Below are 27,366 nucleotides of genomic sequence, written 5' to 3' on the forward strand. Positions count from 1 at the left end.
AATTCCAATCACACGCTCACTTCTTTCTGACCTTCTCACTCCACACCACCAGAGGAAACAGACTACACAGTTAAATACTATCAAGTGTTTTAGTCACTGTAACGGGACTAAATTAAAAAACACAAAGTCAATAATGGCTAGTTTACTACTGGGCCCATGAACAAACTGGCATAGGGTAAAAAAAAAGTTAGAGAGTTGAATGTATGGCTCAAATATTGGTGATGAAGAAATGGGTTTCCATTTGTGGCATACTAGCAGCAGTAAGAAGGAGCTGTTCATCAAACACATTTCAAATCAGCTACTCTAGGCCCTGTATCCTGGTGGATCAAACAGAATTATGCAGAGGACTTTAAATCAAAATTAAGAAAAAGGACAAGCCAGTTGCACAGGGCTACAGGGTACCTAGACAGTAATGATAAAGACAATGTGACAGGGAAGCACAGAATATAAAAACCAAAAATTTCATAAGCAAGTAGGGCCAGAGTAGGGAAAAGTAAGAAAAAGGCAGTGGCCTTTTGATTGGACAGAGTGCAAGTTTTGCTGAAAAAAGACATTTTGTCAAAAGTTTTCATTTTGCATATGTCAGCATAATTCAGTATATATTAGATTATGGATATAAGATAAAACCCAATATTTGTACAGCATGAGATGAGTGTGCTGACTGATTGACTCTAAGTCTGCATGGACACTTGATTAGTAAATGGATTCCAATAGAACTGTCACACTGGAGAAAGCAACAGATGATAATGATTAAAAGTTCAACTGCTAAGTTTTGTTTTAAATTTAAAACCAGGCACATTAACACTGACTGGTCAAGACATCACCAGGCTGTCACCTGTTTTGCTGAGTTGAAGCAGGCACAGTGCGTGTACATGTTCTTTCTGTCTGCAAAGAACAGTGCCTGTGCATTAACATATGCAGCTTCCAGCACACCCAAGTACGTCACACCGTGAGCCTGACTGGTAATCTTAGATTAGTTGTCAGTGTAATTATTTGCACAATCAGGAAAATATAGAAAATGCTGTACAGTTGCAGAATCACATCTAATGTTAGACACCATGTTGTGGGTTTTACAAGGACAGGCTGGTTGGGTAGGGTCAGTACAGTGTTTGCCACATAAGGCCAAAGGGCTATGCTCAATCCAATTATAGAGTCATAGAGCTGTACAGCATGGAAACTCTTCAGTCCAGCACATGAATGCTGACCAGATACCTTGGATAAATCTAGTCCCAATTGCCAGTATCTACACCCCTAATGATTTAACAAACTTCTATAAGGTCATCCCTCAATCTCCAACGCTCTAAGAAAAATAACCCCAGCCTATTCAGCCTCGGGGCAACACAATGGCTAGCACTGTTGCCTCACAGCATCAGGAACCCGGGTTCAATTCCACTCTTAGGTGACTGTGGAGTTTGCACATTCACCCATGTCTACATGAGTTTCCTCCGGGTGCTCTGGTTTCCTCCTAAAGTTCAACGATGTGCAGGTTAAGTGGATTGGTCATGCTAAGTTGCCTATAGTGTCCAGGGATGTTTGTAGGTTAGGTGGATTAGCATTGGGAAATGCAGGGTTATAGGGAATGTGTCTGGGTGGAATGCTCTTTGGAGAGTCAGTGTGGACTTGTTGGGCCAAATGATCTGTTTCTACACTGGAGGGATTCTATGATTCTCTCCCTATATCTCTAACCCTCTAACCCTAGCAAATCTTTTCTGAATCCTTTCAAGTCTCACAACATCCTTCCTCTATCAGAGAGACCAGAATTGAATGCAGTATTCCAAAAATGGCCAAACCAATGTCCTGTACAGCCACAACAGGACGTCTAACTCCTGTACTCAATCCACTGACCAATAAAAACAAGCTTACCAAATGCTTTTTCACTATCTGTGATTCTACCTTCAAAGAACTATGCACCTGTACTTCAAGGTCTCTTTGTTCAGCAACAGTCCCCAGGACCTTACCATTAAGTGTACAAGTCCTGCTTTGATTTGCCTTTCCAAAACACAACACCTCACAAGAATCTAAATTAAACTCCATCTGCCACTCCTAAGCACAATGACACATCTGATCAAGGTCCCATTCTACACTGAGGTAACCTTCTTGGCTGTCCACTACACCCCCAATTTTGGCATCATCTGTAAACCGGCATGGTGGTCCAGTGGTTAGCAGTGCTGCCTCACAGCGCCAGGTTCGATTCCAGCCTCAGGTGACTGCCTATGTGGAGTTTGCACATTCTCTGATGCGTGGGTTTCTTCCAGGTGCTGTGGTTTCCTCCCATGGTCCGAAGACATGCAGGTTACATGAATTGGCAAAGCTAAAGTGCCCATAGTGTTCAGTGACATGTTGGTTAGGTGCATTAGTCAAGGGAAATGTAGGGTAATGGGTCTGGGTGGGATACTTTTCAGAGGGGCGGTGTGGAATTGTTGGGCCAAAGGGCCTGTTTCGACACTATCGGGATTCTAATTCTAATTTTACTAACCAGGTTCGATTCCAGCCTTGGGCAACTGTCTGTGTGGGGTTTGCACATTTCCCCGTGTCTGTGTGGGTTTCCTCCGGGTGCCCCGGTTTCCTACCATAGTCCAAAGATGTGCAGGTTAAATGAATTGGCCATAGTGTTAGGTGCATTAGTCAGAGGGATGTGGGTCTGGTTGGGTTACTCTTTGGAGGGTCGGTGTGGACTGGTTGGGCCGAAGGGCCTGTTTCTATACTGTAGAGAATCTAATCTAATCCATACCTCCTATGTTCACATCCAAATCATTTATGTAAATGACAAAAAGCAGTGGACCCAGCACTGATTCTTATAGCACACTGCTATGTCACAAGCCTCCAGTGTGAAAAGCAACCCTCCACCACCACCCTCTGTCTCCAGTCCTGTATCAAAATGCCTGTTTCTCTCCATATTCCATGTGATCAAACCTTGCTAACCAGTCTGTGTGGAACCTTTTCAAACACTTTACTTAAGTCCACATTGATTAAGTCCACATCGATCACGTCCACTGCTCTGGCTTCATCAACCCTTTTTGTTATTTCTTCAAAAACTTGATTAAGTTGGTGAGATACAATTTCCCACGCACAGAGCCAATCTGACTATCCCTAATCTGTCCTTGCCGTTCCAAATATATGAAAATCCTGTCTAATCTTTGGAACATGCAACCTACAAACCTGACAACCAGTATTGAAATTTGTGTGCCGCATTGCTCATCTGTGAGATCGGCAGAACATTTTTTTGATGGGACGACAGCATCCTGTTAGTGATGAACATTACATGTGATGTTACTGCACAGAAGTAACATCAAACAGCTTGTTTCATCCATTGCTCAAATCTGAGAAACTTTACACTTCCACAGTAGTTGGAGGTAGATTGAAATGGAGGTCCCGGTATTGGACCGGAATGGACAAGTTCAGAAGTCACACGACACCAGGTTATTGTCCAATAGGTTTATTTGAAATCACAAGCTTTCGGCGTGCTACTCCTTCATCAGGTGAAGAGGTGGATTGAGAGCTATTTGTGTGTTTGCATGATATGCACCAAGAAATTCTCTCATCAGGATAGTCATTATCTTGCAGGATGGATTTAATGCATCCTTTTTCAACACTGAATTTTTGGTTTTGAACAAATGGCTCAGTCCCTATTTATAGTGTTGCCAAATGAGCAATATTAAAGTATGTCAAACTGGAGGAATCCGAATCACTAAGCAGTGAAGGTAGTTGTGCAGTAGACAAGCCTTGAACAATTTATTGATGAGGATGTCAAAGAAAGAGAGATAATTTGACTGTTCCACTTCAAAGATGAATTTGAGTGCAGGAAGGAGCCTATTATGACATGTAAGGAAATTCTTACATGTAGCTGACAGACTCAAATGTATCAAACATATAACTACATAGCAGGAACATGCAAAGGGTAGAAGAATAGGTGCCATTCCATCAAATACATGTTTCTCAGGGAATCTAACAAAGATGTTAGAGGGAGTTGAGCCTAGCAGGGATTCCCTGTCAACACCACCTGTTGCTTATGTATCATGTCAGAACTGAGCTCAATTGTGCTAGTTGATGAGTTCAATTAATACTGATGGAGGGTCTGGATCACCACAATATAATGCTGCAGTACCAGTGCCTAAGGCTTGTTTGAGTGGTGTGTTGTTTATTGGCCGGTAATGTCAAATGAACACATGGACACAGCAAGTTCTGTAGAGTCCCAGAAAATGTGAAGTAAACTTTCATCTTGAGTGGAAAACTTAGTCAAAACTGGTGTAACAATTTACCCAATCATGTGGCCAGTTCATGTTGTGCCAAGCTGGTGATTAATAGGATGTATAGCATCATGCATCTTGGGCAGCCCATAAATATACAGACACAGTGAGCCGTGACAATGAAATCTATTGCATACATAAAACTGGCTGCTTGTTGTGCTTACACAAGTCCAGCAAATGCCTTTTTCGTTTGCCTTCAAGTAAGGATGTCCATAATCATACAAGCAGCAGGTCCAATAGATACAAATATTCACCCATCATTAAGAATTGTGTGGATTTTGTCACAATTGTAAAATATGAGTATTCCAGTACCTTTGTTGAGTTTACACCCAGGTTGGCCTTGGAGCCTCACAATGCTTCCAAATATTCACACTGCATGTGAAAATCAGTCAAGTCACTTGGAATCTCACAACATGCACCAGATCAGCCAGGCCCAACTTCAGAGATTCACTGTCCTCAACAGATATTGGTTCGTGTCAGGATAGCTGGGAATACAGGAATTCTACTGCAAGTCTACTTTCACTGGTCAGTATACATTGGGATACTTATAGTTTTGCACATGATTAGATTGGCATTGGCAGCAACTTCATAAGTAAAGCCTGAGACAGATGCAAGCTTGAGGCTGAGAGAAAGTGAAGGTTGCCATAGCCCCAGAAGACCACAGGCTGCTCTCTCACAATAGATAGAGATGACTGACGATGAGTTTAACCTAAGGGTCACCATACCTTTGATAAGGGATGAGGTCCAGAAAGCAGGATCTTTTTAACTGACCTAGCTTGTATAGCAATTGTACCTATGCTGTTGGCATCATTCTGCATTGCAAACCAAATGTCTCAGAGAACTGAGCACAGCGGCACGGTGGCTCAGTGGTTGGAACTGCAGCCTCTCAGCTCCAGGGACCCGGGTTCAATTTCAGCCTCTGGCAACTATCTATGTGCAATTTGCACATTCTCCCCGCGTCTGCGTGGGTTTCCTCCAGGTGCTCCAGTTTCTTCCCACTGTCCAAAGATATGCAGATTAGGTGAATTGGCCATGCTAAATTGCCCATAGTGTTAGGTGCATTAGTCAGAGAGAAATGGGTCTGGGTGGGTTACTCTGCGGAGGGTCAGTGTGGACTTGTTGGGCCGAAGGGCCTGTTTCCACACTGTAGGGAATCTAGTCTAATCAGCATCAAACTCTCCTACAGCATATTGGTTACCCTAATCAGATTACTTTTTGCAGTGAATTTCAGAAATACATTAATGGCTCTTAAACCACCTCTTTTATTCCTGAAATGCACCAGTCCATCTCAGATTTCCCAAATGTGATATTAGCAGGATGCTATCATCAAGTCAAGAATGACTTTCTGTCCACCCGATAAATGAGTAAAGTGGTACTTGGAATTTCTATATTGATCTGATGCCAGATATGCAGATTGTATGGCCCATGGACCGTAGAATGTATCATATCGCCTCAGCCCTAAACAATAAGTAATGCACTGACTTTACCCAACTAACCTACACTTGTAAAAAAAGTGTTCAATGCTAGATGTGATTTGGCAATTGGACATTTCCCGGACAATCCTGAATGTGTGAGGAATTATACTGACAAACGTACACAGCATTCATAATAAATTAGACAAGTCAATGGCAGAAATGAAAAGAGTCAGTAGCAGGTGTGGGCTTGCCAAATTGAGCAGCATGACAAAGCAAAACATTATTTGTGGACTCTTTTGTTCGAGGGATCTGGTAATGGGAAAGGGAAGCCCATTGAAAACTGTCCCACTGCCCTTGCTGTCAAGCCTCCTCTCCTGTGAATCCCCTCTCACCTGTGGCTTGGTCACACTTGGACAGTAGTGAATGTCCCATCACTTGTGCTGCCATTCAATAAAGCTGCCAGCCTCTGATTGGCCAACAAATCTTGGCAAATGGGAGTTCTGTTCCCCCCCCCCTCCCCCGTTTTCCTTGATCCCAGAGATGGCCTGCCATCTTCCAACTAAATGTCTAAGTTGCATTTAATTTTGGAGGATTTACATAAATGAAGGAACATAAGGTTTTCAGCAACTCTCTAGCTGCCAGGCAAAACCCACATTGCTTCCATTAAATATTGTCTAGCATCTTGCTACTATCTATGCTAGACAGGCAGATGAGAAGTCTCAGGATTAAGTGAGCAAAATTTTAGACAAGTCTTGGAAGTAAACTAAAGGTAAATTAATTGAATATTATGTTTAATTATCATGAAAAACATGATAGGTGTGAAGGAAATCCCATGATAGAAAAAGCATGTTAGGAAAATGTTATCATAAGTGCTGCCTGACATATGCTGTGCATACGAAAGGACTTTTACACATTACAGATAGAGATATTTTTAGACGTGTGGCAATACTCTACTATCGCAAGTAGTAAATATTTTCTTATCCACCAATAGAAGATTTAAACCTAAACAAAAGCTACAAGTTATGTTTTTAATCTTTAAACTGTGATATTCCATTGAAATTTTTACATTGTAGTTAAGTGCCTGCTCACGTCAACTGTGCTAAGTAAATAAGACAAGAACAAGGCAATTATGAACCATTGATACTCAGTTGAATTTTGGTAAACATTAGACATATATTTATACAGCAAGCATTTGTCTTTACCTTTGGCCTCGAAACCTCACCAGGGCTTTGGTCTGTTTCTTCAGTTTCATTCTCTCCCATTTTAAGGTTGCTGACCACTATGGTCCCCACTTTGCTTGAACCATCTAAAGGGCTGAAACATAAACAAGTATCTCCTTGACTCAAGCTAAAAGGAATTCACAACAGCATTTCACTGGTAGCTGCACATGCTCAAATTGACACACGATTTTTATGAGGTTATTTCTTCAAAGAATTATTTCAGTCATGCCTGCAGAATTCAGTCTCTATTTTAAGACACTGTTGTTTCATCCTATTTATAAATGGACAGCATATAACCCAGTGGAAATCAGTAATATCAATGTAATTTAAACAAAAAATCCTAATGTCCAACAGAACAGCAAAATGCAGCACAATAATATAACTGTTACATTTGTATGGTTGGTCTAAGCCTTTATAAAAGCATTTGTGAGAATGTGACCTGTTCAACTCTTGACTATAAATATAGTTAAGTTGCTTCATCTTCTAAGAATTAAATATCAGAGCAGATGTTAAGTCATATAAAGTGCCATGGTTTCTAAATTCTTCATCCCTATCAATTCAAGGATATTTCCTATGTAAACACAGGCTTATCCTGGCTTCAGCAGTAACACAATAAACAATGAACTGTGACAGGCCTCCAAAGAATCTGAGACAGCCAAGCTGTAATATTTCCTGGTGTCTGATGGACCGAGCAGCACACCTGATGTACACAGACCAGGATGTGGCACGAATACTTCCTTACTGGCCTGTATGAACTAACTACAAGCAATGGGGACAGAAACTAGGTCATGAACCGTGTAGTAAGATTTCTTCGCGCTACTGCATACATCATTCACCTGCTTTTCAGACAGCGTACTATTAGAACGTGCTTGTATCTAATGTTCTCCTCATTTACTTTCTTGTTCTTTTGCCAATTATCTTTATATCACTCACTTATCCAAAGAATTTCACACAGCTATCATCTGAGCCACTGACTCTGCAGCCAGACACAATTTCATCCTAGAACTTTCCTCATGTTTGCACCTCAACAGCAAGTGCTCGTACATTGATACCCTCTTGCTCTTCAATGTCACCTGTCAACCTGCACAGCCACTGTACCACTAGCTCCCCCCACACAACGACTCCAGTATAAATATTCCTCTATCCAAAGAAGTCACTTAATTCCGCACAGCCTTAACTCTCAGCGTTTCCTCATTGAATAAGGAAAAAGTCATCAGTTGTTGGAGAGACAGAGAAGCAAGAGTGAAATAGCATTTATGGCCAATCTGACAGTAATGGAGGTGGATTCCCTGGAGAGTGGCAGCTGTGAAGGCAAGCCAATGGAAATATGGGGTGGCACAATGAAAGTTATAGATATTACATAGCCACAGTGCTGAGCTGTTGCTCATTTTGAAACTATAGTCATTCCTCCATATCTGTTCGGGTTTCATTCTTGAGCACCCCTGCAAATGATGAAATTCGCAAGTGTGGAGCTTGTTAAACAAGGTTAAAATGGTTAAAAACATTGTGGATATGCAATGTTTGTTGTTACTTATATTTTGGTTAGGTGAATTTACTATTTTGTGGATATAGATGATTTACTATATATGGTAGTATATGAGTTGTTGTGGTTTTCACAGCGTGTAGGTTGGAATCTTATTTATTCTGCACGTAGCACAACTGATCTGACCGGTTAATTGAGTTGATATAAACTTGCAGAAAAGTTAACTGATCAAAGGCTGTACAACATGAATTAATAGTAGATTCATGTTTCACAGCATTCTATGAAATTATTTCGAACCTTCCTTCTCCTTTAAAGTTTATATTTAATATGATACACTGGTCGAGTAGTGCTTTTATCCTCTAGATCAGAATGAAATTCACAGGATAATGTGTTATAACGTATTATGAGTGCACTAGGAAAAAAAAACAAAGACATCAAGGAGAGAAAATTAGAAAGGTGGCTAATGTATTATGCTTAAAAGGGCAGAATAGAAAAGAAAGAAATGGCAGCTCAATTATGTCACAAAGTATTTGTGAAGCAATTAAAAAATGATGAAATAAACTAATGTGAATTAAAATCTCATTGTTCAAAACACGTTTTAAAAAATTCACTCGTGGAACATGGGCATCGCTGGCTGGGCATTTATTGCATATCCCTAGGTGCCTGATAAATAATACACCAAATCTTGGGTTATACTTTTCAGCTCAAGTTTGATAGGATGTAGCTATGTTAAGGGCTTTAACCAAGAACAATCTAAGATAAAATCACATAGGCTACACTGCACATAAACATGTCTTTCACTCAATCGGTTCCCACTCCCCTTGAGCGTTTGTATAGATCTCCTTAAGCACATACCGAAAAGGCCAGAGGAAATTAAAGTGATATAAACGCACAACATCTCAATTCACTACTGAAAAATAAATGACAGAATAGTTCCAGTCTGACTCTTAATAAACTAAAAAAAATCACATGTACCTCTTCATTTAAGTTTCAGACATCTCAGATGCACAATTATATATTCTGCTCTAATGTTTCAAACTATTGCTCACCACAAACTGATTAATAATACTATTCATTGGTAACAGTTAAGACTGCATTAGAGGTTAGCGGGTTTAATTTCCACCTCTGGATTTTACACATAATGGAGATAGATATTCCAGTGTGACCCTAATAATTGCTCTTCAGATGAGATATTAAACTGAGATTCCTCAGATCTTTTCTGGCACTTCGGACAGAAAATATCCACGTCGGAATGTTTTGAAGAATGGTAGGGAATGCAATCTTCCCAGCCCATGCATGATGTTGGCATTAGTACAAAATTTGGGAGAATAATATCAGTAAACAGTGAGACAATGAGAACAAGGCAAGATGATATAATAATGAGATGTCAACGCATACTAATGCAAGTAAAAATCTCCTCATTGCACACCATTGAGAGCAAGAAATCCTATTTTTCAACCACGTGTTGAATGGCAAAGACAAGATTCTTACTATAGAGCAATGAGGAGATTATTTTTGTGAATTAGCATGTGTTAGTATCTCATTATTATATCATTGCATCTCATCAATGTGCATTTCCGTTTCTTCCACCCATTGCATAGAAACTAAACAGTGACAATTCCCAACATTAGTGTCAGAGCAATAACCTGGCAATTTCTTCTTGCCACATGCTCTTCCAGCGTTCCATCAATCACCAACATCTCAGGGCACAGTTGATGAGCATTGACCTCATGTACCCCCTGTTCAGCTGGACTTCTAGATACTTGTTGACAAAATAAGGTTCTGGATTAGTGGTGCTGGAAGAGCACAGCAGTTCAGGCAGCATCCGAGGAGCAGGAAAATCAACGTTTCGGGCAAAAGCCCTTCATCAGGAATACAGGCAGAGAGCCTGAATGGTGGAGAGATAAGTGAGAGGAGGGTGGGGGTGGGGAGAAAGTAGCATAGAGTACAATAGGTGAGTGGGGGAGGGGATGAAGGTGATAGGTCGGGATGGGGGGGGGGGGGGGGGGGGAGGGTGGAGTGTATAGGTGGAAAAGAAGATAGACAGGTAGGACCAGTCATGGGGACAGTGCTGAGCTGGAAGTTTGGAACTGGGGTGAGGTGGGGGAAGGGGAAATGAGGAAACTGTTGAAGTCCACATTGATGCCCTGGGGTTGAAGTGTTCCAAGGTGGAAGATGAGGCATTCTTCATCCAGGTGTCTGATGGTGAGGGAGCGGCGGTGAAGGAGGCCCAGGACCTCCATGTCCTCGACAGAGTGGGAAGGGGAGTTGAAATGTTGGGCCACAGGGCAGTGTGGTTGATTGGTGCGGGTGCCCCGGAGATGTTCCCTAAAGCGCTCTGCTAGGAGGCGTCCAGTCTCCCCAATGTAGAGGAGACCGCATCGGGAGCAACGGATACAATAAATGATATTGATGGATGTGCAGTTAAAACTTTGGATGTGGAAGGCTCCTTTAGGGCCTTGGATGGAGGCGAGGGAGGTGTGGGCACAGGTTTTGCAATTCCTGCGTGGCAGGGGAAGGTGCCAGGATGGGAGGGCGGGTTGTAGGGGGGGGGGCGTGGACCTGACCAGATGGTCACGGCGGGAACGGTCTTTGCGGAAGGCGGAAAGGGGTGTGGAGGGAAATATATCCCTGGTGGTGGGGTTTGTTTGGAGGTGGTGGAAATGTCGGCAGATGATTTGGTTTATGCGAAGGTTGGTAGGGTGGAAGGTGAGCACCAGTGGCATTCTGTCCTTGTTACATTGAACGCCCCTGGTGCTCACCTTCCACCCTACCAATCTTCGCATAAACCAAATCATCTGCCGACATTTCCGCCACCTCCAAACAAACCCCACCACCAGGGATATATTTCCCTCCACACCCCTTTCCACCTTCCGCAAAGACCGTTCCCGCCGTGACCATCTGGTCAGGTCCACGCCCCCCCCCCCTACAACCCGCCCTCCCATCCTGGCACCTTCCCCTGCCACGCAGGAATTGCAAAACCTGTGCCCACACCTCCCTCGCCTCCATCCAAGGCCCTAAAGGAGCCTTCCACATCCAAAGTTTTAACTGCATATCCATCAATATCATTTATTGTATCCGTTGCTCCCGATGCGGTCTCCTCTACTTTGGGGAGACTGGACACCTTCTAGCAGAGCGCTTTAGGGAATATCTCCGGGATACCCGCACCAATCAACCACACTGCCCTGTAGCCCAACATTTCAACTCCTCCCTCCCACTCTGCCGAGGACATGGAGGTCCTGGGCCTCCTTCACCGCCACTCGCTCACCACTAGACGCCTGGAGGAAGAATGCCCCAGTTTCCTCCTTTCCCCTTCCCCCACCTCACCCCAGTTCCAAACTTCCAGCTCAGCACTGTCCCCATGACTGGTCCTACCTGTCTATCTTCTTTTCCACCTATACACTCCACTCTCCCCCCCCCAACCTATCAATTTCATCCCCTCCCCCACTCACCTATTGTACTCTATGCTACTTTCTCCCCTCCCCCACCCTCCTCTCACTTATCTCTCCACCCTTCAGGCTCTCTGCCTGCATTCCTGATGAAGGGCTTTTGCCCGAAACGTCGATTTTACTGCTCCTCGGATGCTGCCTGAAACTGCTGTGCTCTTCCAGCACCACTAATCTATAATCTGGTTTCCAGCATCTGCAGTCATTGTTTTACCTGACAAAACAAGGTGGCAATTGTATGTGCAGGTCAGATAAAATGAACTGTGAAAGGTAGCTGTGAAGTGCTAGCACTTGTCTCGGGTGCATGGCTGAACTGCAAAGATGGTGCCGGCATCAGAAGTCCCAAGTCATCTCATCAGCGGCTAGTACTTCCATCTGCAGTGAGTGGGCGATTGCAAGTGGGGCACCAAAGGTACATACTACATAGGTAATGCAGTCAGTGTGACAAAGTCATCACTTTAAGAGATTATTTTGTCCTGTTTTGTTTTGAAGAGAAGTTGTAAGGCAGAAGTGTTGAGCTGTTTCCAAGAAAGTAAACTATTTGTGCAGCTTTTGAGGTATCAAAAGAATTGAAAGCTTCATTGAGTGTCTCCTAGCTGCCACTTTATCTGAGTTTTAACTTGATGTTGTTTTCCTCCTGGATTGGAGAACTACATGTGAGAACCAGTGATTGAAATTGCCTTTTTACCAAGGGGTTTACGGGATGTTATTAAATTGTAACAGTTAATTAATAATAACTGTATCTATTGTTCAGTTAAGTTTTCCAATAGTTGAGTTATTCTGAATTCTTTTTTCTTGTATTTGCATTTTAACTGTGGTGTTTAAATAAATTGTATTTTGTTTAATGTCAAGTGATTTGACTAGTCACATTGCATCTGGAACAAAGCACTTCACATCTACCTTTAAAATAAGAAAACATTAGGGTTAGGCTACCTTCTTAAAATATTTTGAGGGGGTCCAGTCTGGTGCATAGTTTCGGTTTGGGAACAGTGTATTAGAAAACTGCTAGTTCACCAGGAGAGACTCTCCATGTAACTTATCAAAAATGATTAGGTTCACCCCAGGTGCTGTTCCTGGTTTATCAACCAACATTCATCCCTCAAGCAACAGCACCAAAACAGAAGAGCTGATAATTCATTTCCCTGCAGTTTGGGGGACTTTGTTGCAGGATTCACATGAAAATAAACAATGACTCCAACTTACAAAGTAATTAATTAGGCATGATTAATGAACAGATTATGAATGAAGTAGCAATGCTATTGTAATTTATGTAACGGAGGAAATGGTTGTTCTGGAAAATAGGATCTAACCGTAAATAGCAAATCCAAACAGTAACAATCATTGTCATATGGTATAAAAAGAGAAAAAGTCAAAGGAAATCAAGAACTTTGCTATACAGGTAACGATAACAGATAAAGTTCTGTAAATAAAATACAGCCTTCTTATGCTACAAATTATGTAATACACATTATTACAATGTGAAATATACAATTTGGTTTTATTCTGATCTGGATCAACTTTCAAACGATTTAATTGCATTGTTAGGTAAGTAATTTCATTTGCATCTTTTCTTAGAAAGAAGGAAGAAATCCTTAATGTTTTATTTGTTAAAGACTGAGTAACTGGTCCAACTACTCAATGTTAAGCAAAGCACAATTTATTTAAACACTATAGTTAAAATGCAAACAAAAGAATTAGGAATTTAGAATAATTTAACTATTAGAAAACTTAATCAAAACATAGATACAATAATTATTACTCAGTAAACTGTTCCAATTTAGTAAAATTCCATGAACACACCCCTTGGCAGAAAGGCAAATTCAGATGCAGAACAAAGAGGTTATAAATTTTTTTCTATATGAGTTGATTTCAGTTTGGGCAGGAGGATGAAAACTGATCACAAGATTTAGCAAGGACAAGAAAAGTCTAGACTTGTTGATCTTAATAATGTGCCGTGAGGCATTGGGTGATAACAATAAGTTCATCCACATTTCTTCACAATGATCTATTCTTACTTCTAACTAATCATTCTTTATGAACGCATCTGGATGATGTACCAAAGGATTACTGACACATTAGAACCTAACTCCTATGTATTCAGATCTTCAAGAGAGGCAACTGAGGCAAGCATGGCCTGGCAGGAGTCAGATGTTTTTAGTGCAGCAAAAAATGGTCGTGAAAGAAAGTAGCACAGTAACTTACCTGCAGATGCTTTAACATAGAAACACATGAAAAATTGCCTCACAAAGGCACAAGGCAAAAGTAGGCCCCAAGCTGAAAAAGGAGATATAGTCCATTCTTCTAGAATGCGTGTTTGTTCAACGCAAATTGACTTTAACTCGATTGAAGAATTTAGACCATTATTTGTAGAATGAGAACTTTCCTTACTTGTATTGTCTGTAACGTGATTCCAGCCCCATCAGTTTCAATGGTATGACTATTGCGTGATTCTCTTATAACACAAGATCGCACACGAACTAAACTATCGCATTATATCAGAACCTGCATTAGAGATGGGATTGGAGTAAATGTGGGCTTTTGAACGTTTTCTTATAGAGTTTTGTTCTGAAGAGAGTTGTAAACATATGGAAAGGTGAAGAGACAAAGGACTCAATTAAACAGCTCCCTGTTTTCATTGGTGGAGCATATATATTGTCATGTGGCTAGCCAGTTCAGATGGCACAGGACATGGCCAAACCACAGGAAGATAACTGGATAAGAGATAATAAATGATTTATGTGAATAAGGCCATCTAACAAGACGGAGAAGGGGCATGTTGAAAGTTGTATAGACATTAGGATGAATGAATGACCAGCCTGAAAATGACAGCTCTAAGTGACTTGAGGGAGAGTTTACTTCCCTGAGAGCAGACAGAGAGAAACAGAGTTTAGAAGGTGGCAGGGTATCATGATTGAAGATTATGAGGAAATGTTTGGAGAAGAGCTGCTTAAGATTTTTGGTAACTTAGAGGCTTTGTATAGCAAGTTCATTTGTATCGAATTTTAGAAAAATATTATTGTTAAAAGTGAAAGCAGAGAGAATCTTGTGAAGGTGGGATAATCCCAGAGCCTATGGAATTTTTCCAGAGTCTAGTAGCACTGAAAGAATAGTATTAAACTCAGATTTTTCAATGAAGTAGAAGGGATCTGTTTCATTCAAGCAGTGGTTTTGTACTTCACTGAAGTACCATTGTAGATTCAATTCTGTGTTTGGGTCTCTGCTATTCTGCTTCTGGGAAGTACTGACAACAAAGGGTACCCTGTTGTAGCCAAGAAACTATGCCATGTTCTTCGCGACCTGCAACACATTATGAGGATGAACACCTCGCTGAGACCTTCCCCACACCTCCACTGCTCGCCTTTAAACAATTGCCAAACCTCAAACAGATCATTATTCGTAGCAAACTGCCCGGCTTTCAGGACAACTCCATACAACACTGTCACGGTGGGTGCTGCAAGACGTGTCAGAGTGTGGACATGGATACCACCATAATGCGTGAGGACACCTCCCACCATGTACGTGGCAAGTACTCATGTGACTCAGCCAACATTGTCTATCTCATATGCTGCAGGCAAGGATGCCTTGAGGCATGGTACATTGGTGAAACTGAGCAGAGGCGACAGCAATGGATGAATGGGCACCGCACAACAATCAACAGACAGGAGAGTTCCCTCCCAGTCGGAGAACACTTCAGCAGTCCAGGACATTCGATCTCAGACCTTCAGGTGACCATCTTCCAAGGCGGACTCCAGGACAGGCAGCAACAAAAGGTGGCCAAGCAGAGGCTGATAGCTAAGTTCGGTACCCATAGTGAGGAGAAAGTGAGGTCTGCAGATGCTGGAGATCAAAGTTGAAACTTTATTGCTGGAACAGCACAGCAGGTCAGGCAGCATCCAGGGAACAGGAGATTCGACGTTTCGGGCACAGGCCCTTCTTCAGGAATGAGCAGAGAGTGTTCAGCAGGAGAAGATAAAAGGTAGGGAGGAGGGACTTGGAGGAGGGGCGTTCCATTTCCAACGCCCCTCCTCCAAGTCCCTCCTCCCTACCTTTTATCTTCTCCTGCTGAACACTCTCTGCTCATTCCTGAAGAAGGGCCTGTGCCCGAAACGTCGAATCTCCTGTTCCCTGGATGCTGCCTGACCTGCTGTGCTGTTCCAGCAATAAAGTTTCAACCCATAGTGAGGACCTCAACCGGGACCTTGGGTTCATGTCACACTACAGGTGACCACCATTGCACTATACACACACGCACGCACACACACACACACATAGGCACTTCTATACACACACATACATTCCTATACACAGACACGCACACAGACACTCTCACACACTTCTACAGACACACACACTCCCACATGCACCCTCTCACAGACTTAGACCTCTTTACACTCACACACACATATAGACTCTCTCTCACAGACACTCACAACCCCCCACCCAGACACACACACACACACATATGCAACCTCTCACAGACTTAGACACTTTACACTCACACACATATATACACTCTCTCTCACAGACACTCACAACCCCTCACCCCAGACATACACACACACAAAAACCCACATGCACATATATGTTTGTGTGGTGAATTTGTACTTGCAGAGTTACACTGTACTTTGCTCAAAATCTGCATGAATCCATGTAAGACTCTGTTAACTCACTTTTTAGATTAGAATCCATCTAAACATTATGGCACAGACAACAGAACACAGGGGGCTAACACCTTCAACAACTTACCATCTTATCTGGGCTGACACCAATTGTTACAGTTAATCTGAGAATGTAACGTTTTAAAAAAAGTTTTGTTGATTTACATATGAAAGAAGTGAAACTATCATGGTCATTCTAACAGATGAGAGACTTAACAAACTATCAAGGTATTTTTCATTGTATAATTTCAGTTACATCACACTGTAAACTTTTGCTATAAATTCTGTGTTTTACAATTGTGTATTCCACAATCACCTGGTGAAGGAGCAGCGCTTCGAAAGCTAGTGCTTCCAATTAAACCTGGTGGACTATAACCTGGTGTTGTCTGATTTTTTAACAATGTGGACATCATTTCTCAATTTTGTCTTCATGCTAACCTGTTTGCTCTCATTAATGACTAAAGAAAAAACAAGCTCAAAGTCATATTAAAAGTCCCATGTATTGAAAATGATTTACTTTTTCAGTAAACATCAGAAGAATCCCAAATCAGGAATCTCCACATAGAATGCAACACAGCTGTGGTTTCTAATCAAACCTTCCGCTCAGACATACCCATGCAGCTTGAGATGACAGACCTATTGTTTACAAACATGTTTACCTTAGAGACAAAAAACTGCTTTTCTAAAAAAAAACATGTCATAGCACAGTTTTGTGATGCCTGGTGAAAGAAAGAATAAAGCTGATGCCTGGCAAAATTTTGAAATATATTGGATCTCAAGTGGTTGCTGTATGAGAGTTGGACTCTCCCAAGTAGCCATAATCGGTACCAAAGGTGGATAGCATTGCTTTCAAGTCTTATCCTCTACAATAAGCCATTGTGCTTTTTCTCAGCACAATTGTAGAACAAGAATCTAAAGTACACTTTGCTTCGTTGAATTTCTTATTGCACACTAGCAATTGTTCAAAATCTAGTTTATTTTAAAAGCTCTCCAAATTCCCATTTTGTTCTTGTATGAGATATCATCAAATGTGCTATGACACTGTATTTCCAAAAGAATCTGTTTCTTGTAAATGACAGATCTACTTTCTTAGTGCTATTGAGGCTTGAGGATGTGGCAATGGGACAATAGTAAAACATGCGCTGGGCATGTCCAAAGGCTTGTATGATCTAGTATTTTCTTAAACATAAAAGCATCCAAGATGATAAAATCAGCTAAACAAATTCAATGGGAAGAAACCACACAATTTTAGGTTCATAATGTATATTTGATCAAATGATTTAGAAGTCCTAATTTGTTGAAATAGTTTTGTATCTGATTGCATCATGCGTAATGAAAACCAAGCAGACAAGAGGGGTTCTGGTTCAAACATTAGCTCATCATGTAGTTGACCTAAGGTGACAGTTGGAATGTGAACACAGGAGAAAACACTTGTACTTAAGTTCCCACTCCTGATCTTTCTCCAAAGATTCTCCCAGACACCTGCACATGCCTTTGTGTGAACATCAGATAAATAAAACATTAGATCACATTTTGATATGGGACAGGACGGGAAGGATAAATAGATAGATATAAATGGATGAGTTAGACCAAGGCTCTGTTTTCATGCTATATGACTATGATTCTATTTATGTCCTATTTTCAATAAAGGGCTGCGCCTGAAGTATTAACCTTTCCTTCTGGTTCAGATGTTCATTACCATTCTGTATATTTCTGTTTACTGTACATTTTGTATATCGCTGAATGTCAATCCTAATATGTTTCAATTCCCTTATTTCAAAGCTCTAATAATTCACTTTTAATGAAACTTGAAATGACTTCAGTGTTTTCTACCTAATGAACAACTCGTAATTACACTTTTGCAATTAATAATTAAAAATGAAGGAATACTTGAGCAGGGAATGATTGAATGTTGACATCAAAAGTAATTTATGTTATTAATTGCTTTTAAACAAATCCACAAAAAGGGAATTAGATTAATTTACAAGATATTTAAAAAGTAGGATGTAGCCTTGAAATACAAAATAGATCAAATGAGCAAATGCATTTGGAAGATGGAATTTAAACATGTTATTTGTTAATGAGTTACTGAGAAGAATCAATTAAAACATTAATGAAAACTAATAGCATGGCTAAAAGACTGTAACAGAGGAATTACATCCGAAAGATGGCAAATGAGCAGTGCAGCAAAGATGATGAGAACTGGTACTTTGAAGAGCTATTATATTTCTGTTGCATATTATGAATATCCTGCTTAGCAAGGCAAAGTAATGTCACTTCTTGCATGCTGATTCTGCTCAATTCTAGTATTAGCTTGTTTTGGAAAACAATGAGCACATTTACATTGACACTTATGGATTCATGATACTGCCACTAGAGAACATGGAATTATTAGTATTGCAAACATGTTGAGAGGCACACAATCATTGTTGTTCTATGATCTGAAAGACAGGAAAATGAGAAATAACATGCACTCACCTGGATTAGTGCTCCAACAAAACTCAAGAAAGTAGAGACCATCCAGGTCAAAGCAGCCCACATGATTGCTATCCCATCCACTACCTGAAACATCCATTCCCTCTACTCTCGTCACAACATGACTTTGAGCCTGCACCACCATTCAATATGATCATGGCTGATCATGCAATTGGAGTATTCCACACCCGCTTTCTCTCCAAACTCCTTGATCCCTTTAGCCACAAGGGATATGCCCAGCTCCCTTTTGAATATATCTATTGAACTGGCCCCAACAGATTTCTGTGGTAGAGAATTCCAGACGTTCATAAACTCTGAATGAAGAAATTCTTCCTCATCTCAGTTTTGAATGGCTTAGCCCTTATATTAGACTGTGACCCCTAGTTCTGGACTTCCCAACGTCAGGAACATTCTTCCCACATCTAGCATGTCCAGTCCCATCAGGATTTTATATGTTTCTATGAGATTCCCTCTCATTCTTCTAAATTTCAGTAGTACATGCCAGTCAATCCGGTCTTTCCTCCTATGTCACTCCTGGCATTCTGGGAATCAATCTGGTGAACCTTCGCTGGACTCCCTCAATAGCGAGAATGTCCTTCCTCAGATTAAGAGACCAAAACTGCACACAATACTCAAGATGTGTCCTCACCAAGGCCCCGTAAAACTACAGGAAGACATCCCTATTCTTACACGCAAATCCTGTTGCTATCAAGGCCAGCCTGCCATTAGCTTTCCACACCGCCAACCTTTAGTGACTTCTACCATGACACCGAGATTTTGTTGTGTCTTACCTTTTCCTAAACTGCCACCATTCAGATAATAACCTGCCTTTCTGTTTTCATCGAAGTGGATAACCTCACATTTATCCACATTATAGTGCATTTTCCAAGTATTTGCCCACTCAGCCAGCCTGTCCAGGTCACCCTGCAGCCTCTTTGTATCCCTCCTCACAGCACACACTGCCATCCAGCTTAGTGCTGTCTGCAAATTTGGAGATATTGCATTCAATTCCTTTGTCGAAATCTTTAATGCATATTGTGAACAGCTGAGCCCCAGTTCTGAACACTCCAGTACCTCAGTCATCACTGCCTGCCACTCTGAAAAGGATGTGTTTATTCCAACTCTTTGCTTCCTACATGCCATCCAGTTCTCTATCCATGTCAATGTATGACCTCCAATACCATGAGCTTTCACTGTCATTGGGCCCAAATCCTGGAATTCCCTCCCTAATGGCATTGAGGGTCAACCCACAGAAGGTGGACTGCAGTGGTTGAAGAAAGCAGCTCACCACCACCTTCTCAAGCGCAACTAAGGATGGGCAGTAAATGCTGACCAGTCAGAGAAGCCCACATCCTACAAATGAATTTTTAAAAAGTATCAATGTCTAGCTTTACACTTCACCAACTAGCTTAGAATTAGTTAACATGGGCCTTAGCCAGTATAAATTTTGACATAGTATGAAAGACCATTGCACTGGTAGAAGCTGCTTCCCCTGCCAAACCACCTACCTAGAAAACAATCATATATGCCATTAGTTCAAGAATTGCAACAAATCAAAGATAAGACACACAACTAGTACCTTCTCATGAAATGGATAATAGGCGTAAAAAGCTTACTAACCCTAGCCAAATAAAACAAATAATCATGTAGCATCTCTAATGACACTATCACAGTGAATCAAATGAATTTTCTGCTTTGTAGTAACAAGAGAGTGGTAATATAGGAGATAACATATCAAGAACAATGAAAAGTACTTAAAAAAATAGAAATTACATCTTCAAATTTTTTGGGAGTATTCTGGTTCTTTAAGGATTGAACTTCACAATTATATCCACCATTCTATGAAAATTGTAAATTAATTCTCTGTAATATTATGTATGACTGTCCTTTTTTATTATGCAATATATTTTTTAAAGGTTATAAAACAAGGTGGTTTGAAACTAGTAAAGCAGAGGGTGAGTCAGCATTCAATTGCACTTATGAACAGTTCAACATTTTGGTAGCAATTGACAAAAGATCAAATGACTGGCATTTAAATCATGTCTTTTGTGGAAAAAGCATTTGAATGGGTCGAGTGGCCATACCTTTTTTTATACTTTAAAGCAGTTTAGCTTATGCGAGGCTTTCATCAGGTGAGTGGAGGTTTTGTATAGTGACCTTGTTGTTGCGGTCCTCAGCAATGGTATGTGCAGTCAAGCAATTTCAATATTTGTAGGGGCAGCTAGCAAGGCTGTACCTTATCACCATTGCTTTTTACATTGGTGATCTAACTGCTGGTGGAGACAATACGTAGGAATCCCAATATAATCATTCCAGAAGTGGAGACGAAGTCACATAAGATTGCATTGTATGCGGATGACGTTCTTGTCTTATTATCAAACTCAACAGTCTCTGTGCCACACCTGATGCAATGCATCAATTTATTTAGTGGCTTTTTGGGTTATAAGATCAACTTTGTAAAATCAGAGGCTGTGCCCATGGGCAGTCTCCTGAGAATGCCTAATCCTGAGGGCAAATCCCGGTTCCCCTTTAGATAGTCGCAGGAGGGTTTTCTCGACTGAGGTATATTTATTAGTCCCGTTTTTGATCGGCTATTTAAAACCAATTTTGCCCACTTATTCAACAGAATCAAACAGGACCTTTGTAAATGGGAGGTGCTTTCGATCTCTTGGTTAGGTCAGATAGCCCCCATTAAAATGAACATTCTGCCACGCCTGTTGTATCCTATGCAAATGCTTCCTCTGCTTTTTACTAAGATAATAGTTAGAAGACTGAGCAGCTAGTTCAGTTCCTTTATCTTGCATTGCAAGTGACCTCTAATTAAACTGACTAAACTGCAGTTACCTTACAGGCTGGGAGGAATGGGCTATCAATTAAGCTCGTTGCTGTCCTACATGGATGGCTGGCCCAGAGGGACCCTCGTTCACTTTGGTTGGACATGGAAGTATCTCAGGCAAGATGCCCCCTTATTAGCCTGTTGTTCTTGTACAAAATGAAGACAATGAAGGAATATTGCCATAGCCCAATAGTTATCAACACTGTCAAAGCGTGGAGGGCAATGCGACAGAGTGAGGGCAATATTGCCAAACCATCATTTTTTACACCCATAGTAGATATGCCGGGTTTTCAGCTAGGGATGATGGAGTTGGGGGTTAAACTATGAGCAGCTAGGGGTGTGTCTTGCCTGGGTGATTTATTCGAAGGGGACGTATTGATGTCCTTTTACCAATCGGCTCGGAAATATGAATTGCCCAGTGGGGACCTCTTCTGTTTTTCTCAAATTAGAAATTTCATACAAAAAGAGACCACACTTCTAATGGATTCTTATAGGTACGACATGAAGAATAGGGTGCTAAGTGTTGAGGGTACACTTTCTGTTAGCAGGGTCTTTTGGTTGAGACTGAATGGCTCTGTACTTATGGGCGAGGGATCTGGATATTGATGTCTTTTAAGAAATATGAGAGGATATCTGGGAAAATGCACGAAGGATCTTGATTTGCAACAGGACCCATGCTGTGCAACTGAAGATTCTCCACAGGGTCCACTTGGTCCCAGACTGCCTCGTAAAATCTAAAGCGGGAGCATCTCCATCCAATGTATCCTAAATGTAAAGTAAGTATGGGCATGCTTACTAATTGCCTTTGGTCCTGCCACAGACTGCGGGCATTCTGCAGCGCTGTGGTGGGTGAAATAGAGAGGGTCTTGGGGCCAGAGGTGGAGATGGACCTGGTATCTCTGATTCTTGGCTTTGTTAATTCACTTTAATTAGATGCACGCAAAAAAGGCTTTTCAGTATCCTCACTTTTTGTGCAAGAAAGAACATTTTGTTAGGATGAGTGTCTGAAAATCCCCTGGGGCTGTCAGGCTGGCGCAAGTCATGGAACATATTCCCCCAGACTTTCTTACGAGCATGAGAACTTTAAAGGGTATAGCAGCCCTTTTTTGGACTACTTGGGTACAGATTTGTCTTCCATACTAATAAGAGCCTTTATATAGCCACGGCAATTCTATTTAATGAATCTAGTATCCAGAGAGGAAGAACTATGAACATATGAATATGTATAAACTTATGTGCGCGATGATTGAGGGCTATTGTTTTGTTTCTTTGAGCTGTATTATTACTGTACAGATTTTCCTGTTTTTTGTTTTTTTTACTTTAGTTAATAGTTATTATTTATCTATGCAATTAGTAGATTTGCTTTTTTAAACATTGGTTTTAATTGTTTGGCTTTGTATTTGTTGTAATATTCAAAACGATGTTTTTCTCTTTTTTTCAATAAAAATATACTTAAAACAAAAATTGTGTCTTTGGTTACCTCAGGACGTCTGAAAGCACTTTAAAATCACTTATATACTACTGAAGTGTCATTCCTGGAGTAATTCAGGTAATATGCCAAGGAATTTCCAGAGGAAAGTCTCACATGTAGCAATGTGTTCATGACAAAAGCATGTTCTAGTGAAGTTAGTTCACAATATTTCAGAGTTTATGTCACCTATAAATTTTGGAATTTCCCCTCCACATCCAATTCGATGTCAATAATGTATATGTTAGAACAAGCTGTGTTTCCAGGTGAAACCCATTGTATACCTTCCTCCACATTCACAATTACTCTCAGTTTTCTGTCTCTCCATTAATTTTATATTCATGCTGTCACTGTCCCTTTTATTCTACAGGCTTCAGCTTCGCTGACACAGTCATTACTTGTGACACTTGATCAAATTCCTTTTGGAAATCTATTATGTACACAATATCTAGGATGATAGAATCATTTGAGGCATTGGGAAATGGCTAGCCCTGCTCTTTTAGGAATCCCCAAGGACAAGATAAGGATATTATGCTCATGGTATGAAACACGCTCAACAGATAAACCAGAGAGTTTTCTGTGCTAATAAACCTCAGGGAACCACACTTGTTTACACACTGCTTTATGCACATGAGACAGCTAATGAGAAAGCACACCTTGTATTCTTTCCCAAGTCCTATTGCTCATTGAAATTGAAAATGGGAGATTCTTATGAACAAATCCAAAAGGTAAGCCCAATGCCATGAGGAGTACAGGAATGAGTACAGAAGAAAGAACAGTACATCACAAGAACAGGCCCGACGGCCCACCAAGGGTGCACTGACACATTACACTTTTCTAAACTAAAAGCCTTTTGTCTCTATGCAGTCCACATCTCTGTACTGCCTGCCTGTTCATGTATCTGTCAAGGTACATCTTAAATTTGCTATTCTATCTGCTTCTACCACTTCCTCTGGCAGTGCATTCCAGGCACTTATCATCCTCTGGGTTAAAAAAACCTTGCCTTTCACATCGCCTTTAAACTTTCTTCCTTTTACCTTAAAACTATGTCCCCTAATTACTGACTTTCTACTCTGGGGGAAAAAAAAAACACTCCATTATCATTTCCATCCCTACTTTTCATAGTTTTGTAAAGCTCCATCAGATTGTCCCTCAGCCTCTGACATTCAAGTGAGAACTATAGTGATTGGAACAAGGTCAGTCAGGTGGATCTCATAGAATACAAGCCCCCTGCTTGGGACTGTTAACCTGGTCTAATTAAAGGGTCCTGGCTGACAGACAAAAACAGGAGTGTCACGATTTCTGCTCACTCTAGGAGCCTGCTCTGTGCGAGCTGGGTCAGTGTTACATACAATGCCTGTGATAGAGAGTGACTTGGTGATGGGATACCAGCCTTCGTGGAGTTATTTCAGTAACAAGCAAAGTTTGACCTTCCATGTCCAGTTATGAATAATGGTGGGAAGTTACTAATTAACCAGAAGAGCAGGCTCTACAAAAATTCTGGAGAATTCCAGTGCATCTATGCAAAACACAAAGTTAAAACATTTGTAAATCATCTTCAGCTTGATGTGGAATGAATAATCTATCCTGCCCACCTTCTACCATCCATAGCATCATAAATGCCAATCTTCAGTCAATCTGATTCATTCCAAGTGATATCAGGATGCAGCTGAAGGCACCAAATTCAGAAAAGAATATGGCCCCTTATAACATCCTGATTATAGTATTAAAGATGTGGACCACAACTTCTTGTTCCCCTAGCCAAGCTGTTTCAGGCAAGCAACAACACTGACTTTAATTTGACTATCTGACCTGGAAAACTGTCCACTAATGTCCTGCGCTCAAAAAGTCGGATAAATCTAACCCAGTCAATTGCTGCCCCATGAGTCTACGTTCAATTAACAGCAAAGTGATGGAAGCTGTCACTGACAAAGTGCTAAGAAATGGCAATTAATAGCTAATTACCTATTTACCAATGGTCAAATTAGTTTTCACCAAAGCCAATCAGCTCCTGACCTCACAGGTGAAAAAATAGATAGAAAAGCTGAATTCCACAGGTGAGGTGAAGGTGACTGTTCTTGACATCAAATCATAGAATCCCAACAGAGTGGAAGCAGGCCATTCAGCCCTTTGAGTCCACATCGACCCCATGAACAGCTTCTCACCCACACCCACCATATCCCTGTAATCCTGTTTTTCCAATGGCTAATCCACATAACCTGCACATCCCTGGTTACAGTGAGCAATTTAGCATGGCCACTCTATCTAACCTGCACATCTTTTGACTGTGGGAGGAAACTGGAGCGCCCAGAGAAATCCCATGCAGACTCGAGGAGAACATGCAAACTCCACATAAACAGTTGCTAGAGAGTGGAATCAAACTCGTGACCCTGACGCTGTGAGATAGCAGTGCTAGCCATTGATCGACCATGCTCTGTGCCAAAATTTGTATCAAGGCAACATTTGATTGAATATAGCATTAAGGAGTCCAAGTAAAACTGAAGTCAATGGGCATCATGGGAAAATTCACCCATTTGGAATTGATAAACAAACAAAGGTGGTTGCCATTGCTAGAGAACCAGCATCTCAACCAAAGGACATTGCTCTTGAAATATTTCAGAGTAATGTCCAGAGCCCAACCATCTTCAGCTGCTTTATCTACCGTGTGTGCTTCATCATAAGATCATAACGGAGGGTGTTTTTGCTGATGTTTGCACATTTAAAACTTGTCATATACTGAAATAGTTGGTGCCCACATGCAGCAACATTCAGATTTGAAATATTTGCATCACGTACATGTGAGGCAATGACTATCTCTAAAAAGACAGAACTGAATCATTTCATCTTGGCATTCAATAGCATTAACATTACTGAATCCTTCGCTATCAACTTTGAGGGGTGGGATTTTTTTTTAACTGGACCACCTATATAAATAAGGAGGTTATAGTGTCTTAAAAGCCGGACATCTGCCTTTGAGTTACTCATTGCCAGACTTGCCAAACCCTGTCCACTATCTGCAAGGAGGAGAGAGTGAGGACTGCAGATGCTGGAGATCAGAGCTTAAAAATGTGTTGCTGGAAAAGCGCAGCAGGTCAGGCAGCATCAAAGGAACAGGAGAATCGACGTTTCGGGCATAAAACTGAAGTCAATGGGCATCATGGGAGAAGGGCTTATGCCCGAAACGTCAACTCTTCTGTTCCTTTGATGCTGCCTGACCTGCTGCGCTTTTCCAGCAACACATTTTTAAGCACTATCTGCAAGGCACAAAGTTAATGTTATGCAGCTATTGTTAAAATGAAGTTTTTTTGGGTTGAAATGACTGGTTGAGTTTTAAAAGACTGAAAAATAGTACGTTAGTGCCTTAAAACAGCATCTTAGATACCCAATCTTTTGCATAACTGTTCCCTACACACTTCAAAGCCACTAAAACAGAACCAGGCTGTCTGGAACTGCCCATTGGAGAAGGCAGTTGACCCATACATAAAACATTTTCATTGTCTTTGTATTTTCTATCATTCTTCAGCAGACTGTCAATGTCATGATCTTTCTTTATCTCCAAGTCGTCTTTTTTGGAAATCTTTACTAGGTGAAGAAATAACCAGCTCAATAATTGTCTCAGATAGCTCAATCTCTGAAAAAAAATATTATCGCACTTGCCTTTTTCACAGCACCGACTGATGAAGTGATCAATTGATTCCTATGGCTGTCGCTTATATGACTTCAGTTCTAGGTGGCAAATTCTAAAGTTCACTTTTATTCAAACATGATCCTTCAGCATTTTTCATAACTTGTCAGATCTCTCTGGACCTACTGAGACAGGTCTGAAGGCTTGATTCTGTGTAAACCCATTGTTTCCAATGGCTATCTTTATTTATACAACTTGCTTATTCAGTTCTGCAACTAAATCAATGATGTGTATCTCAATCCTTTGATTAAATATCGCAAATCAGATGGGACATCTATGGATATTCCATTCTAATTCATGCTAGGGAATTTGGTGTCAACTTTCTGATCTTCCCTGTCCTAAGCAAATGCTCTCGATGCGTGAGGAATTTATAGCAGAAAGATTATACAGATACTCCATGTGGAGTTTAAACAATGTAGCTGCTGCATTTCTT

General features: G+C 41.0%; 1 protein-coding gene across 11 annotated transcripts in view; it reads right to left on the minus strand.

Moving 5' to 3' along the window:
• Positions 1 to 27,366, minus strand: part of inpp4b (inositol polyphosphate-4-phosphatase type II B) — a 969,352-nt gene that overhangs the window by 245,262 nt on the left and 696,724 nt on the right. For all 11 annotated transcript variants that reach the window (XR_006309059.2, XM_043674147.2, XM_087980071.1 and 8 more), the window contains one exon: positions 6,865 to 6,976. Coding sequence is in view for 10 of the 11 variants with exons in the window: in XM_043674147.2 (XP_043530082.1) it covers positions 6,865 to 6,976 (112 nt within the window). In the remaining variant the exon portion in view is untranslated. The remainder of the gene's footprint in view (positions 1 to 6,864; positions 6,977 to 27,366) is intronic.

The sequence above is a fragment of the Chiloscyllium plagiosum genome, unplaced genomic scaffold (genome assembly GCF_037043375.1).
Source record: "Chiloscyllium plagiosum isolate Xiang-an unplaced genomic scaffold, Cpla_swu_hap1 HiC_scaffold_36, whole genome shotgun sequence".
NCBI lineage: Eukaryota > Metazoa > Chordata > Chondrichthyes > Orectolobiformes > Hemiscylliidae > Chiloscyllium > Chiloscyllium plagiosum.